This window comes from Andrographis paniculata, unplaced genomic scaffold (assembly GCF_009805555.1).
Source record: "Andrographis paniculata isolate CXL003 unplaced genomic scaffold, ASM980555v1 Contig79END, whole genome shotgun sequence".
In the NCBI taxonomy this organism is placed as follows: Eukaryota; Viridiplantae; Streptophyta; class Magnoliopsida; order Lamiales; family Acanthaceae; genus Andrographis; species Andrographis paniculata.
This window is the reverse complement of record NW_026137616.1, coordinates 759,864-775,827: the sequence shown is the minus strand read 5'-3', so window position 1 is coordinate 775,827 and position 15,964 is coordinate 759,864. Positions and strand designations below refer to the sequence as shown.

Genomic DNA, 15,964 nt, shown 5'->3' with positions numbered 1-15,964 from the left:
AATTGTAATTTAAATAATAGTCCCTCAAATATCCATTTTCTTTTGACTGTAAAGAAATGGATGATTTGTTATGCGAGTTAAAATGAAAAAATAGATAATTTGTTATGGCACAGGCGGATAATTTTTTTTAAGAAAATAATAATATTACTTTATAAAAAGCCATCAAAATTACCTCCAATTGCCGTATTCATACACTAAAAAATTTATATAGTAATGGAACCCAATCAAATTAGTAACTCAATTTATATTTAACATAACAAGGCTACTACTAGACTTGTTCAAATGTTTAGAATTTTGATTTATAAAAAAAAAAAAAAAAAATCAAATCGAAAGTGAATTTTCTAAGTCACAGTTTTAGTTTGTAATTATTGATTTCGATTTTTATTTTTATTTTTATTTTTAAAATTCTAACTATTCCGAGTTAAAAATTGTTTATATTAATTTGTTTATTTTAAAATTTTATTCAAAATCATTAAATTTAATTCGAAACGGAACCGGTATTGCTCCGGTTTGAAAGTATTCGGCCGAACTGGCGGTTCGAACCGCATAGGCAAGTGGCCCAACACAACCAAAACTAAACTAAACACATCGCGGCCGTCTTCTTCGATTGAACAATCGTCATCGTTGTCTGATTTGGCGAACAACCTCTTCCGCTTAAAATCGGCTTCAAATTTCAGGTAGTCTTAATTGTGTTGGTTGCTCCAGATCCTGCTTTGTCAATTAGTCGGGTTATTATTATTATTTTTTTTTTTCTCACTTTGCGGTCGAGATGGATTTGTTTGATGGAATTCATGGTTCGGGGTTTGCCAATCTGCAAAGTATCTGGCGTAAAAATTTGCGACTTGTAGGCTTTCGTTAATTGGTTGAATTCATGAGTTCTAGACGGGTGAGAACTGACGCAAATTGCAACGATCTTTTCTACTTTTTGAAATCGATTTCAATGGCCGTCGCCCTATGAGGGTTTTGGTGGTTTGTTCTGTTTGACATTATCCTCTTATGTTTTAATTGACTTCGAGTAACAATTTTTATTAGAAATTGTGATTTGTGAGGATGCTTTGATCCTTATACGAATCATTGTTCTGGCGGATGTAGAGATATTTTGTTCAAATTCTACGTTTATATTCAACAATATAATTGGGAAATATTCTAGTAGTTTTCTTCAGGCGTTTTCTCAAGATAAAATCCATCCTATGCTTGTGAAATTCAAAATTGGAAACCAAACTAAATTCCATTGCAATGTTTGCTTGAGAAGGGGTAAAGAATGCTATCACACTGATAATGCAGAAATCTTTCACATACTTCATTTCCATTCCTAATGATGTGAATTTGATCTTTTGATTTATTTGCTATATTCAACATCCGTAATTCTATATATTCCTCATAGGCAGCTGCTTAATTTAGTAAATGAGATTCCATTTCCTAGTGTAATATGCCAATGTATTCTACGCATATAGCTTGTGCATCGGCATTATATCAACGCTTTAAAAGTTAGTTGAAATGTTAGCTTGTTTACTCATCATGCCACTCCGACTCATATATGAGTCTCTTAGTTACTTCAGGTTGAAAGTTGGAACTATAGGCATAATAATTGGTTTACACTAGTCTATCAGCTTCCATCCAAATATCTAAATGAGTGATTCTTAGGTTTTTATATTGTGTCAGGTAAAATTTCATGGATGCAGATGTGAAGAACATCAAGAAATGGGTTGTCTTTTACCCAATTTACATAAATGCAAAGAAAACTCTTGCTGAAGGTCGAAGAATCAATGCCAGCAAAGCATGTGAAAACCCTACTTGTACCGAGATTTACGATTGCTGTGCTCACCTGAAGCTCCCGTGTGCAATTGAGGTTTCTCTTTTTATTTCTGGTTTTCTCTTTTAGCCTCTTGTCAGTAATGTGATTTTGAAAGTAGTTTTTTGAATTTCCAGCATCTGTTTTGAAGATTAGGAATTTTTTAGTACCCTCATGAAATTAATCTCTATGTAAATTTCCCTACCAAGCCTCACTTCAAAGATAATGCCTCAATTATTGTCACATGTAAATCTTTTATTTATTTATTTTTATTTTTTTTTGTATAATAAATATTAGAGCGAGAAGGCATATCCCCGAGATTTTATGCAAAGAGGGAGAGTGAGGGTTTTGTTGAATAGGGAAGATGGGAGTCTCTACAACCCTGCCATATCTTCAAGTAAGTACTTTGGTTCTTGTTCCAAGAAATTTGTATAATTTATTATTGTCTAGTTGATTGCATGCATTGGGATGTTTTGCATTTTGTTATTTTTGTCTTTTTGTTAATGACGAACTTCTAATTTGAAATGCAGTATATGCATGATAGAACAACAAATCATGTGTGGCATTTTCAGTGAATTTAGTTTACAGTGTGAAAAATAGATCGTGAGAATCTTAGATGTGTTTAGTTTAAAGTGCTATATGTTGAGTTAATCTTACTGTTAATATCTAGTTCTAGAGGGTGTGCCATCATTCATAAATCTAAGCTCTGCATACATATATGGGTAAAGGAAGTAATGATCCAAATTATTGTGCCTAATCTAGGGTGAATGATCCATATCAAGAAGTATGAGGCATAGATAGGTCTGTGTTTGTACAAAGTCTAGAAAATAATAGCAATTGCTTGCCATTATTAGAATTTTATAAATATGCTATTGTAAAGTGTACTACTTTTGGATTCTGTGATTGATGGTTGGCTCTCTTGCATCTTGAGCTGCTAATGAGTTGAACTAAATCGAACTTTTCAAATTGCTTTTTTTTTTTTTTTTTTTTTCCCGCAGCTTCACTTACATCCTATGACTTTGCATAACCAGTGTATTTAACGATTGTCCGGCGCCTGTCTAATTGTCATTGGATGTCATTGCAGGGAAGCAGCTAATGCTTCATGTTGCAGAGTTGGTGCCTCGACACCCTGGACGAACCAAGAAGCAGGAACCCCCCTCCACCTCGACAACTGGTGGCTCCAAATCTGGGAAGGGCGGCAAGAAGAAGCGGTAGTTGAAGGCTTTTCAAACCGATCTACCTCACCGCAACAGCCCAGAATGATCAGCTATCTTGGTTTGCAAGATTGACTTAACTCTGTATTTCAATCTTTCTCCTGCCCTATTCTTGGATAGGTTGGTTACTCGGACAATTCTTTACTTGGGATATAACTACAAACATTCTCTGTTGTGCTGAAGTCCCTGAATTTTGAATCATGAATTTGTGAAAAATGGATAATTTATTATATCTAACTTTGTTATTACAATTGCTGGATGTCTTTGCATCTTCAGTTGGATGATTTTGTTGCCAGGCTACATAACTTCATTTTGAAAAGGGATGGGTTAGGCCAACTGATTTTCCTTAATTAGCACATAAATCGTCAATTTAGATTTGTTAAAATATTAAAATCATAACTTTGGTTTTGGTTTCAATGGTTTGATTTAAAAACTATCGGGGTTTGAACTGTGCCAATTTATATTTATTTATTTATTTTCAAATTTATTCCAAAACTTTTAATTTAGTGTCAATTTTATTTAGATATATATTTATTTTTTTGTGTAAACTTATAAAAAGGATATATAGATTATATTGTTACAAGATAAAAAAATAATAAACACAAATTCAGCAAATAGTTAAATTAAATATTAAATTACAATTAAAAAAAATTAATTAATATAATTTATAATAGCGCTGTATTTTCATATGCACTTTAGTTAATGTTCGAACCGGAGATATTCTGTGCGGAGAAAATAGGACCGTGTGAACCAGTTTTGCTTTCGGTTCGGTGGCGGTTCCGGTTTGAACCTGAACGACCGGTTTGAATTCGCCGTTGGAACCACCGGTTGGGAAGTCTACATACAGAGGTTGAAATATGAATGTTGATAGAACTAAGGGGGTAATGTGTAATTTTTCCGATTAAATATTTCATGATTTCATCCCTGTTGCACAAAATCTCCAACCTTCAGCGCCTCGAACAACGCCCTTTCGCCCAAAATCTGCTTTCAATTTCAGGTAGTTGAATTAATTGTGTTTGTTTGTCCAGATCGACTTTAATGAATGTCCTCGTATGATGTGGTTCCTCTGTTTGATATTGTTCTCTTTGTTTTAATTGACTGTTAGTGACATCGTTTATGTGAAATTGCGCTTGGTGCGGGTGCTTTGATGTTTTTACGAATCATTGTTCTGGCCTTGTGTACAAATTTTATGTTTATCTTCAAAATTTTAATTGGAATATGTTGTTATGATTTCCCTTCAGGTGTTTTCACAGGGGAAAATCGATCCTATGCCTGTGAAATTCGAAATTGAAATTCAAAATTCCATTGCAATGTTTGCTTGAGAAAAAGGGCTAAATAATGCTTTCACACTTATAATCCAGAAATCTTTCACATAGTTCATTCCATGCGTAATGATGTGAAGGCTAAATAATGCTTTCACACTTATAATCCAGAAATCTTTCACATAGTTCATTCCATGCGTAATGATGTGAAGTTGATCTCTTGATTTAGTTGGCTATATTCAACATCCATAATTCTAAGTATGCCTCATAAGCAACTGCTTAATTTACTAAATGAGATTCCATTCCTAGTGTACTTAGAATATGCCAATGTATTCTATGCATATGGCTTGTGCTTCAGCATCAAATCAAAGTTTTAGAATTTAGTTCTAATGTTATTTTATTTACTCATCAACGACACTCTGGTTCATCATATCTATGTCGTTTCAGGTTGAAAGATGGAACCATGGGTATAATAATTGGTTTACACTACTCTAGCAGTTTCCTTCAAAGTGTCTAAAACATTCTTCTTTTCCCTTTTCTGTTCTATAAATTGCTGGCTTTATTCTGTCTGTAACAACAATTACTCAACCAAATTTCCTAGTTTGATGACAAAAGTCTTGGTTTAATATTTCCTTTTCTTTTTGACTTTTTAAAGTTGCATTGTATATTTATGAACTTGACCAAGTTTTGAAAACACTGGCATGTTCTTGTGCTAGTTTGCCAATATGCCTCATGTTTGCTATAATCTTGACTGTGGTTGGTTCTTGGGATTGTTTTGGGGTAATTCCAAGCTTGATTCTCTTCTTGTGTGTTTCATAGTTTGTCTATCCTGAGAATTTTGTCTGCAATTTTATTGTCAGAAGCAAGACTATATAATGGAACTTGCAGACAGGACTGTTGGCCTGCTTCTATCAGTCATCAGCTTGTCCATTTTCACCTATTATACCTTCTGGGTTATCATTTTGGTTAGTTCATCTCATCTGGCGTTCATACATAGTATGTACACAAATTTTGGCCTTGCTAACAATACATGTCTCATTTACCTTCTTCCAGCCTTTTGTCGACAGCGATCACTTTGTTCACAAGTATTTTCTACCTCAAGAATACGCGATTCTCATTCCGGTGTATGCTGGTGTCACGGTGATTTGTTTTCTTTCTGTGTTTATCGGATACATAATGCTCAAATCCAAAAGGAAGAAGGCTTGAAGTCTAGCCCTGGATATGCCTTTGCTGATTTAGAGTTTCATTAGCATACTCTGTACATCACTAGTCAATAGAGCAAGTTATGTTCTTGCTTACATACAGTTTGCACTGATTTTAACATTTGTCAAGAAGATAAAAGTATTTCTTTTGTCATCCCAGTATTTCTTTTGTCATCCCATTATTTCGATCTTTAGATTAACTTCAGATGAACCTTTCCACAGCAAGTTGGATTGAAAATAGATGGAGAAACACAGAGATACTTAGCCCTATGCAGTTTAGATACACAAGATCACAACTGATGAAGCAGTACATAAAATGGTATGTCATATACAATATATGATTCTAAGTATGCAAAACCTGTTATGTATATGCTAATCTAAAAGTGAGCTTCCTTCCTTCACAAGCACAAAGAGCCCACCATCACCTCTTGATATTCGAATATCTTTGTCAAGGTATGTGGTTAGAAGCCAAGATTTTGTTCTTCCGCCAGGAATGGGAATCTTAAGAGGAGATAGGCCGGATAAAGAGCGACCAGCGACCTCCCCAGCACCTTGAAGTGGACTAAGTAATTGTTGTACAGGTGACAAATTTATGTTTAGCCCAAATATATTGAAGCTTGGCGGAAGATCTATGCTCGACTTGATTTCGGGAGGCCTAAATGTTCCTTCTTTAAACTCAACCTGCATAATTTTAGCTTGGATTATCTCTCACAGATCCTTAAAAAACAATGTCAAAACAACAGTTTGATTTCTTTCCTTAGTATTTGAAAATGGTTAATATCGAACATAATATCCTTCCTACCTGTATTCTTGATGGACTCTGAACTTCAAAGGATGCAGAAGCACTAAAGGACAATTGGGAAACAGGGTTCGACAATGTAATGAAGTTCTCTATGGTGAGGCTGCTTGTGTCGATAGATTGGCTAATCTTTTCGACTTTTACCAATGGAAGACTGCCCGTGGCCAGCAAAGGCAATAGCTCAGAGAATGCAGTGTACCTGATGCACAAATCAAGTAAGATCATATATTAACTGCAGCAACTTTAATAAATCTGCATGAGTTATAAAATATAGTGATTCACATGCCAACACATCGATATCTTTTCTCAATAGTATGAAATGTTTCATCTCAATTAGGAAACAAGATTTGTAGTATTAAGAATGGCACTTAGAAAACAGTCATGACAAAGAAAATGATTCAAGAATATGGAACAATAGGGGTAAATTAAGTACCAAAGTAGTTTAGGATTCACATCTTAACAAGTATAATGATAGATTGATCCTTCAATAGGCTATACATCACTCTTCACAAAATGACAAGTGAAATATGCATAAAATTCAAAATTTCTACAAAAACAAGTTAGGGAAAAATAAATCATTAGCATCCACAGGTAGAATAGAATAGAAATATACAGGAATGATAAGAACAAAAGAAGCTCATTTATGTATAGAGTGGTTTCATGTTTACCTATGTTGGATCAGTATTGGGGTTTTTGGTACCACAATGGAGAAGCTCTTGCCGGCACCGATGAATTACAGCACACCTCCAACCTCGCCTGAAACTTTGCCTCCGAAGGCTTAAGCATCGTTGGCAGCGCCAAGCAAATGCCCTTGTTCACACACATTCTATGCCTTGGCTTAATCCTATTGTCTAAGCTAAATGAAAAATACTGTGGGAAGGCTACCAATTCCTTGAGTTCCCTCCCCATTTCCATGACAAAGTAATCAAATTTCGGCTCAAAATTTTCCTCGATGCTGTAACAGAACAGTGAAGGGAATCTCCGGAACATAGCAATGGTGTCCTTATAAGAGAACCCTAGTTTCTGCAAGTATTCAATCCGAGGGATAAACTTGGATTCGACAGAGCAGGACAACAATGAGGTCCATTTACTGACATCATCGATTCCAATTGTGCCCTGAAGGAAATAGAGGGTGGGGCGAAGCTGACGCTCAACACTGCAGACAAGGAGTCTGGGCCGGCGGTGGATGACATAGGGTAGATCCACAGATTTAACATGCACCTCACGGAGGAGGAATGTGGTTGCAGGGATGATTGTTGCAGATGTGGAAGAGGTCAAAAGCTCTGGGCACATTGGGAAAATCCGGCGAAGATCATATACAGTCAAGTTGAGCGAAAAGAGGAACTCCACGGTGGATTTGATTTGGGAAAGGGACGCAGAAATCAACGGTGGATGAGAGTTGAGGCAGTAAAAGGAATCCACACCGAGGGAATCCAGATAGAGCAGAATTTCTTGAGGTTGGGAGTTCACCAACTGCGAAGGGGCGGCCACGGGCTGAATCTTGTGCTCGGAGGATTTCAATGGAGGAAGGGAAATGGTGGGAGACTTGGCAGCAACAGAGGAAGGAGAAGAGAAGTTGTGGTGGCACCTAGGCCTGGAAATTGAAGGGAAATAGGGTTGTTTAATGTGGTCGGAGTTGTTTCAAAATCACATACTATCATACTCCAAAAAAATATCGAATCAAAACAACACTTGATAACCGCTCGAAGAAGAGGAACACATCAAGAAAAATCAGTGAAGAAGGGCATTTTCATCTTTCAATCCTAAGCACAAAAGGGTTTTATGTTATCCAATCTACAATGAAAACTACAACATGAATTCCCTCTCAAGGTCATTGTTCTTGGACTAAATTTCCTAGATCTATCACTTGTACAAATTAGCACAATTGCTACATTTCTACCCTGTTTTACACTTCTAAGACTTACTAGAACAATGGCTGTCTCAGATATTCATTAGAACGGATCACATTCAACAAACACCAAATCATGCTCATAGTGAAAGAAAAATAAATAAATGCACAACTCACACTAGAATCCAGTTCCCGTCAAGCAACTCGGGGGATTCGGTGGGGGCTGGAGTTGGATTTGCAGCCTCTAACTGCGAGACAAGTTCAGAGGTCTCCGCCCGAACTTCCGACGACGCCCGGAACCCGAAATCCGACCCGTAAACAGTATCCACCAATGCCCGTTTCAGTTCCCATAGCTTTTCAATTTCACCCGAACTCCCTCCCCCACCCGCCGGACTTCCATTTCCCAAATCGACCCCCGCCCCTCCCCATTCGTCCTCGTCCTTCGGAGGATCCGCGCCGGAGAACTTCGACACTGGCTCCGGCTCCGGTTCCGTTTTCTCCCCCCACTCGTCCACATACAACGGCCTCTCCGAACCGGATTCCGACGAGGTGTCGGGCTCGGAAGACGGATCGATTTGGTCGTCGGAAGAGTACGAAGAGCGTAAGGAGAAGATCAATTTGCGGCCGGTGAAGAAGGATAACGAGTTGAACTTTTGGAATTTGGGCGAGAAGTTGGAGAATTTGGGGAACCTGAGAGCTGCAGAGGGATTAGGGTTTACCAGCAGGGACGCCATTGTCAGAGCGACGGAGAAGACCAATGAAGGTACTCCGTATCCCTTTGGGAAAATTTCAGATAAATTAGCCACAGCGTTGAGCCTCACAAAATTAATTTATTATTTTTGGAGCAAATAAAGAAATTCAATGGATAGGATAATATCACCGCCACACCGTCACAGCCACTGTACGTCTGTCACCAAATTTCAACTCACAGACAAATCCTGGCCATCCATCAGCAAATTAATTAAAAAACAATTATAATTATAAAGATGGTGTTTGACTGACTGACCGCACAAAATCAAAAACATGTAAGAAAAGTCAATGCCCGAACCAGGCAATAACATCTGGTGCGTTCTTGACTCTCGAGTTTTACTTACACGTCGATGATCATCTATAAACCCTAAATCAAGCAATCACCACAAAATAATTATCCCATATATATATTATGTATATATGTACTCGGATCGGAGAAATCCATCAGAGCAGCGAGGAGGGACTCGAAGTCCCTGCAGCAGGATCGTCGTTAACTCTGATCTTCGCCATTTCCGGCGGGGTATCCGCCGCCGCAGCATTTTCCAGGGCGGCGCCGATTTGCTTGACGGTGCTGGATAAGTGCTGGTTAATGGCTGCCACGCTGGAGATGTTCAGTTTGGCAGTTGGGGAGGTGCTGGCGAGAACTTGGAGCCCCACCGTCAGCAGGCTGCCGGAGTGGGCGGGGTGATCGGCGGCGGGCTTCGGCGACGGGACGACGATGAATCCCAAGGGGAGGAGAGGAATGCAGGAAGGATCCTCACCGTTCATCGCTAGCTGCAACGCATCGACGTTGATGGTGGAGTACACGACCATGCTCCCGGACTCGTCGGAGCTGCTCTCCTGCAGCACCAGCTCCACCGTCTGCGATGAGTTGCTGGAAACCTGTAATGCCAACACGGCCGTGTTGTCAAGGTGAGATGCATTTAGGGTTTCAATGAAATTTAATAAAAAAAGCTTACGTTGATTCGGAGAAGGGAAATGCAGTTTCCGGGATGGGAGCCGTTAGCGATGTGGGCAACTTCTTGCAAGGAATTCCCAGTCGAAAGAACTTCCAGCTGCATAATTAAATCTCAGAATTGGAAGACGATGAGTTAATATATATATATATATATACCTGAACTCTACGCTTTTCATCCCTCAAGAAATCGAAGACACGGGCGTGTTGATAAGGCAGCCAAGTGGTGGAGACAGCGCTGAGAATGAGGCCATTAGGCTGACTAGGATCAATGGCTTTCCTCGTAGTTATTCTGACAGTGTCGTCGTCGTCGCAATGGGACAGTGCCATCCACGACTGCCCCGACGAGGCCGAAATGTTGCCACAAAAAGTCATCATCATCCTCTCCGCCAGATTCATCAGATTCCTTCTTGCTTCCGGAGATGGAATCACTGCAACATCCATACATACATACATACAACAAGATGTAAGAAGATCGAATGTTCATATTATCCAAATCAACGGATTTAATTAATTTCATACCTCCGAGGTCGGAGATGCTACGCGCCATTAGGCTAGCAAGGCTCTCGCATTGGCGCCGGAGAATGGCTAACCAACGGCGAGCTCCGAAGGCGGCGCCGCTCGTCACTAAATGATGGAAGACATGGTGGATCGGACCATCTTCGACCTCGGCATGTTCTATCCATGTCACCTTAAATAGGCACATTATTATTATTACTACATAATCGATCACAATATCCTCCTATATCCTTAACTAGAAATTTCCTAAGTAGTACTAACCCTGGAGTATCCATTAGGCATGTCTTGGATGATGCAGCCGGAGGGTCGCCGGTGGTAATAGGGAAATGAAGGAGGGTAGACGGCGGCGTGGAGGCCGTCGAGGGGGAAATCGACAATTGCCCAGCTACCTTCGTCGGCGTTGTGGCGGCAGTACCGGAGAAAATGAGCCTCTCTTGTTGCCACTAGAGGGGAAAGAAACTGCACTTCTGCAAACATCTGTGACAACAATTGAATCAGAACATCAGTTAGAACATTACATGATTCATTAAGGAAACAGAAGAAGACAATTAATTAATGATATTACCAGAAGAAGGCATCCATCTGCTTGTCCAGAGGCATTTTGATGAACTACTTGAAGTGTTCTGGCTCTTGAAATTATACAAGGGAACAGCTCCATCCATTTATTCTGCAGATTTCGAGAAAGTTAGTATAATCGAATGTTGAGATCTTTACATATATATGTATTTACTTACAGCATCCATGAATGCATCAGCCAAGGTAATGCTGTTCATTATAACCACTGCAGTGTCTCTACTTGCTTCTGTCCTGAGCCCAACTTCAGCCTGGAGCTTGAGGACATTCGAGAACATTCTAGAATACTCGTCGATGTTGAGCATTTCAGCGGGTCTACCTGAGCCGTCGTCGATGGGAATCCAGAGGGGTTCACCTGTGTGTTGCATTTTTATGAGTTCCGCCATGGCAGATGCTGCAAGCTCCAATGCGACTGTCTTCTCCTCCTCCATTATCAGACACTCGTTAGCTCCCGGAAATTGGGAGTTTTCAGGCAGGAAAGGTAGAGGCATCATCTGATCATTCGAATTAGGGCAGCTAGTGACAGGATCTTGATGATCGAGCACTTTTCCTGCTGAATAGGCAGCCATGTCCAAATCCAGGGAAGATTCCAGGAGTGGATTTGGCGGCCTGTCTGCATACGGTGCAACAAGGCAGCACACTCGATCCAGCTGTGAATTAAACATTAATTTGATTGTCGAATGATCTTCATTAAGACGTACGTATGAAGACGATGATGTACTAGATTAATTTAAACAGATGTTGGAAAATTGATGGAAGGATTAGCTTACCTCCTCCTTAAGACGAGCATTTTCAATCCTAAGCTGCTGCTCGTCGTACCCCATCTCGCCTAACATCGCCGGACCGCCGCAGTTAGGGCATGAGATGTTCCTTAACGCCACTTGCAGACGATAATTCTCCTTCTTCATATTCTCATTCTCTGCCCTTAGAACAACGTTGTCTTGCCTGTCTTGTTGAGCCTGCAAACATTAGATGATCAGATAACAATGTTGAATTAATTAAAGGAGTAATTCCCTCCTCCTATTTTTTGCATCGAATTTAATTTAATCCCATTGGCCTAATCTAAAAGTGTAAACCCTAAATTCCCAAATTACTGCATAATCGGCGGAGGAAGGTAGAGGTTGACTGCGTGCATTAATGGCGGTGCAGGCTTAGAAAGCAAACCCTGAGTTAATGTCGTCGTCCTCCTCAACCAAATTTACTGGTATAGGGTTTTGACTTTGACATTTTCTCGTTAATCACAGAAGCTTGCTTATCATACCATCGGCAATCGTGCTGGTTCCAAAAATTTAAAAATAAATAAATAAAACAAAAAATAACTTCCATGAAATGTTAAAACTCGTACCTTGGTTTGGGTTCTCCGGTTCTGGAACCAAAACTTGACCTGACGGGGCTTAAGGCCGAGCTCCTGGCTGAGTCGCTGACGCTGTTTGTCGTCTGGGTGTGGATTTTCCTTAAACATCCTGATTAAAAATTGTCCATATGATCCTTAAAATTAATTCGATTCTTGTTTTGAAATTCTGGGTTTACGTATAATGGAGAATCTTACGCTTCCATTTCTTGAATCTGCCTCGCCGTGTGGCGGTGGTAGCGCTTTTTCTTGTTCGGCGGCGGCTGCTCCTCCGTGTCCTGATCGATCTCCGCCGCCGGCTCACTTCCTGAACCGCCGCTTTCCATTTCCTCTTTCCCCTTGCCTATTGCACTTTCTTCTTTCTGTAATTACAAAGAATTTTGATTAATTTAATCACACTAGTTCTGGTAGATACTATAATTATATGATTAGACTTACTGTCACAGATTGAGAAAAGATGCCGAAAGGATTGATGGAAGACATGAAATTAAAATTAGGGTTATTCTGGACGGGGTTTGGGGAGCTGTAAAGAGAATTATCCGAAGGAATTGCATTCCCTCCCATGGAGGAAAGAACTTGACAATCTCCGTACATTTTTCCACCTTCAGATATCAACGTAGATTTCTTCCCTTTCCCTTATCCAAACCTGGAAAACAAAAAAAAAAAATGATAAAGAAACCCCATGAAAGTTTCGATCACAGTAGACACACAAATCTTGTCCAAAAGCTCAGATCGATGACAAACCCAAAAAACAAGAAATGTTTGGCTGATTCGGACATTAAAGTGGCGAAAAACTCTTCACCTCAATTTTCTCAGCGAAGGTTAACTGATTCTGATTTCTGCCGATTTCCAAACTCATTTATGAGGACGACATGGGAAGAATCAAATTGAAGGGTAGATAGATAGATAGATAGATAGAGAAGAATAGGAAAGGTCAGGACAGATTGAAATTAGCAAAGGATAGTTAATACATTACTACCCCTCCTACTACCTTTGTCGGGTTGTGCTTATCTTCCTCCTCCTCCTCCTTCTTCTTCTTCTTCTTCTTCTTCCTTCGTTATTTGAAGTGCTGTCTCTATCTGTATCTCTGTATCTCACCACAGATGCAGTTCTTGCTTCTTCTTCTTCTCTCTCTCACTCTAAATCTCTCTCTCGCTCTATATATCTCTTACTTCTCCTTATTTTTCTTTCTCCGCTCTGCAATAATTACTGTGATCGAATTCACCGAGCGGGAGGTTGATGGGGGTGGGGGTGGTGTAGTAAATGCGAGCTTTAACTACATACGTTAAAGAAAAGGCTGGAACTGATCCAACGGTTGTGATTTGTGTAGGGAACACGTGGCGAAAATCTGACGGTCCGGACTGAATACGCGTTTCTTTGAAGAAATAGACACTGTGAAAGTCAAATGCCTTGTTTGCTCTTTCATCATGTTTATTGTTCTTATGCATTCCCAACGTTATTTTATTTTATTTTTAAATTTATAAAATTGGGTTGTTTTAATTTTATTTTTATTTTAGTGAAATTATAATAATTTTTTATTGTATGAAATATTGCTGTTTAAAATGTATAATATTATTAATCAGACAATATATATATTGGTAATATTCAATTAATTAAATTAAAGTATTATGAAATCAATAATATCATCATAATATAATTAGTCAAAATGTAATTCGCATATGTAATATTGTAATTTCTGATAAAGAAAATACTATTATATCTTAATAAATATTATATACTCACTCTAATTTATTTTGGTTAAGAGTACTATTATAATAACAAAATCAAATGTCAAAATAATTAATTTTGTGTTTGATTCTCCTTTCAAATTGAAGATTGATTTAAACTTTACTTACAAATAATATTTTATAAAATAAAATAATATTTTCTCCAATAGCCCTAAGGTTATAATTTTTATTTTGCCTCTTTATATTTTAGATTAAATAATTTTATATTAGTATAACTTTTTTTTTATATAAACCTATTACAATACATTAATAGAATTATTTTTGTTATTTCACGTTTATTTGTATTACGTTTTGATATAAGAACGAATATTTAAAATCAACGTGCAAAAAATAAATATAGCACTTAGAGCCGAACTGAAAAAATATATTATTTTATTAAAAGTCGTATAGAATGTGTTGAAATGTGTTTTAAATAAATAAATAAATAAAAGATTGTATTTATTTTATATTTTTTATATTAAGTATAAATTTAATATATAAATTTTAAAATTTTTGAATAAATTTGAGAGACTGGAATAAGTAATATTTTATATTAAAATTTTATTTTTTATAAATAAAAAAAAAATTCTATTGTATTAATATATGTATATATATATATATATTTTACAATTTATGAAAAAAGTTTAACATAAAAAGTTACTGAAATGAGAACAAAAAAATAAAAAAAAAAATCTATATTAATTACGCAATTAATGGTCACTGACCTTTAGTAAGACTTCCTTTTGACCATTTCACTACAATAGATATAATAAGCATGCGCTATATACATAAGAATTGTAACGTGTGTTTGTTTGGTTTTTTTGGATGTGGACGATTTTTGCCCAACTAATTTTAATATATATTTTTATAAAAAAATTTATCATTTCAACATTAAATATATACGAGACATTCTTATATTTCATGTAAAAATTTACTTCAAATTAAAGTATCAAACAAACACACCTTTTGAGTTTCTTTTCATTTATTAATTAGTATAGAACTAGCCCCCCGCCCCCACCCCCACCATTAAAAAAATATATATTTATTTTTCGTATTTGTTTTCCATTAAAATGCGTGTTTTCTTTTTTATATAAAAATAATAAAATATATTAGTATTTTTTATTCCTTGAAAAGTATTTACATTTTTATCTCCGTTCCATAACAAAGTATTCATTTTTTTATTTTAATTCGTCTCATAACAAAGTATGTATTTCTTTTTTTATAATTGTACTATCTACCTAACATTACAAATACCTTACAACTTACAATATATTACACAAATGTCATTATCTTTATATCACACATATTAAGGTTATTTTAGTCATTTCTATTTTATTCCTACTATATCCCAATATAATACTAATATTTCTAAAACTACGTGCAAAAAACAAATGAATATTTAGTTCCGGGACGGAGAAAGTAATAATTATTTTGAAAAAATATTATTTTTTTACAATCATATTATTACATTTACAAATAAGAACAAAAAATAAAATTATCGATGTACTTTTAATTATCAACTATACGCCCGTTTGGATTGATTTTAGAAAATAAGCATAAATCAAAATTAAAATCAAAATCAAAATCAGTTCGATTTTGTATTTTAATGAATCATTATAGAAGCTGTTTTTTATATAAAAAAATTATTTATATGTAATAGTATTGAAAGTATTTCTTAAACCATTCAAATTACTCAAAATGAGACATCTCTGAAATTATCTTAAGCATTTTACATCGAAAAAAACGAATAAAAAATACTCCATCCGTCCACTTATAATGTTTACATATTTCTATTTTGGGACGTCTAATTACAAAGTTAATATTTCATTAAATACCTTACTTTTTTTTTCCACAAATAAGTTTACTTTACATCACATCATTACTTTTACACAAAAAATAAGGGCAAAAATGTCATTACACTATTTTTAACTAGTCACTGTAATTAAAATACTATTATTTCTTAAACACCGC

General features: G+C 36.8%; 4 protein-coding genes across 10 annotated transcripts; 2 read left to right on the top strand and 2 right to left on the bottom strand.

Annotated features, from left to right (window-relative positions):
* Positions 1-512: 512 nt before the first annotated feature.
* On the top strand, positions 513-3,257 carry LOC127240148 (signal recognition particle 19 kDa protein-like). 2 transcript variants are annotated; one of them, XM_051258644.1, is made up of 4 exons: positions 513-677; positions 1,663-1,849; positions 2,090-2,189; positions 2,877-3,257. In XM_051258644.1, the coding sequence occupies exons 2-4, from the start codon at positions 1,673-1,675 to the stop codon at positions 3,005-3,007; spliced, it is 408 nt and encodes a 135-aa protein (XP_051114601.1). In that variant the 5' UTR covers positions 513-677; positions 1,663-1,672; the 3' UTR covers positions 3,008-3,257. The 2 variants fall into 2 exon arrangements, with proteins under 2 accessions (XP_051114601.1, XP_051114602.1); XM_051258645.1 differs by lacking the exon at positions 513-677 and adding an exon at positions 744-886.
* Positions 3,258-3,732: 475 nt separating this feature from the next.
* LOC127240151 (dolichol-phosphate mannose synthase subunit 2) lies at positions 3,733-5,629 on the top strand. Of its 3 annotated transcripts, none has more exons than XM_051258650.1 (3): positions 3,733-4,003; positions 5,132-5,233; positions 5,322-5,629. In XM_051258650.1, exons 2-3 carry the CDS (start codon positions 5,144-5,146, stop codon positions 5,472-5,474), a joined length of 243 nt encoding a protein of 80 aa, XP_051114607.1. In that variant the 5' UTR covers positions 3,733-4,003; positions 5,132-5,143; the 3' UTR covers positions 5,475-5,629. The 3 variants fall into 3 exon arrangements, with proteins under 3 accessions (XP_051114607.1, XP_051114606.1, XP_051114605.1); XM_051258649.1 differs by having other exon boundaries at positions 3,743-4,003; positions 5,129-5,233; XM_051258648.1 differs by lacking the exon at positions 3,733-4,003 and adding an exon at positions 4,041-4,056.
* Positions 5,630-5,666: 37 nt separating this feature from the next.
* Positions 5,667-8,954, bottom strand: LOC127240138 (probable plastid-lipid-associated protein 3, chloroplastic). 2 transcript variants are annotated; one of them, XM_051258631.1, is made up of 3 exons: positions 8,296-8,941; positions 6,273-6,468; positions 5,667-6,151 (listed from the first exon to the last, which is right to left on the bottom strand). In XM_051258631.1, exons 1-3 carry the CDS (start codon positions 8,850-8,852, stop codon positions 5,843-5,845), a joined length of 1,062 nt encoding a protein of 353 aa, XP_051114588.1. In that variant the 5' UTR covers positions 8,853-8,941; the 3' UTR covers positions 5,667-5,842. The 2 variants fall into 2 exon arrangements, with proteins under 2 accessions (XP_051114588.1, XP_051114587.1); XM_051258630.1 differs by lacking the exon at positions 5,667-6,151 and adding an exon at positions 6,938-7,863 and having other exon boundaries at positions 6,321-6,468; positions 8,296-8,954.
* Positions 8,955-9,312: 358 nt separating this feature from the next.
* Positions 9,313-13,503, bottom strand: LOC127240135 (homeobox-leucine zipper protein ROC3-like). 3 transcript variants are annotated; one of them, XM_051258625.1, is made up of 13 exons: positions 13,258-13,503; positions 13,011-13,105; positions 12,705-12,912; positions 12,465-12,628; positions 12,261-12,378; positions 11,686-11,874; positions 11,077-11,565; positions 10,908-11,009; positions 10,604-10,819; positions 10,346-10,514; positions 9,983-10,254; positions 9,828-9,923; positions 9,313-9,750 (listed from the first exon to the last, which is right to left on the bottom strand). In XM_051258625.1, exons 3-13 carry the CDS (start codon positions 12,858-12,860, stop codon positions 9,313-9,315), a joined length of 2,409 nt encoding a protein of 802 aa, XP_051114582.1. In that variant the 5' UTR covers positions 12,861-12,912; positions 13,011-13,105; positions 13,258-13,503. The 3 variants fall into 3 exon arrangements, with proteins under 3 accessions (XP_051114582.1, XP_051114583.1, XP_051114581.1); XM_051258626.1 differs by having other exon boundaries at positions 13,069-13,105; XM_051258624.1 differs by lacking the exon at positions 13,011-13,105 and having other exon boundaries at positions 13,258-13,502.
* Positions 13,504-15,964: the final 2,461 nt, after the last annotated feature.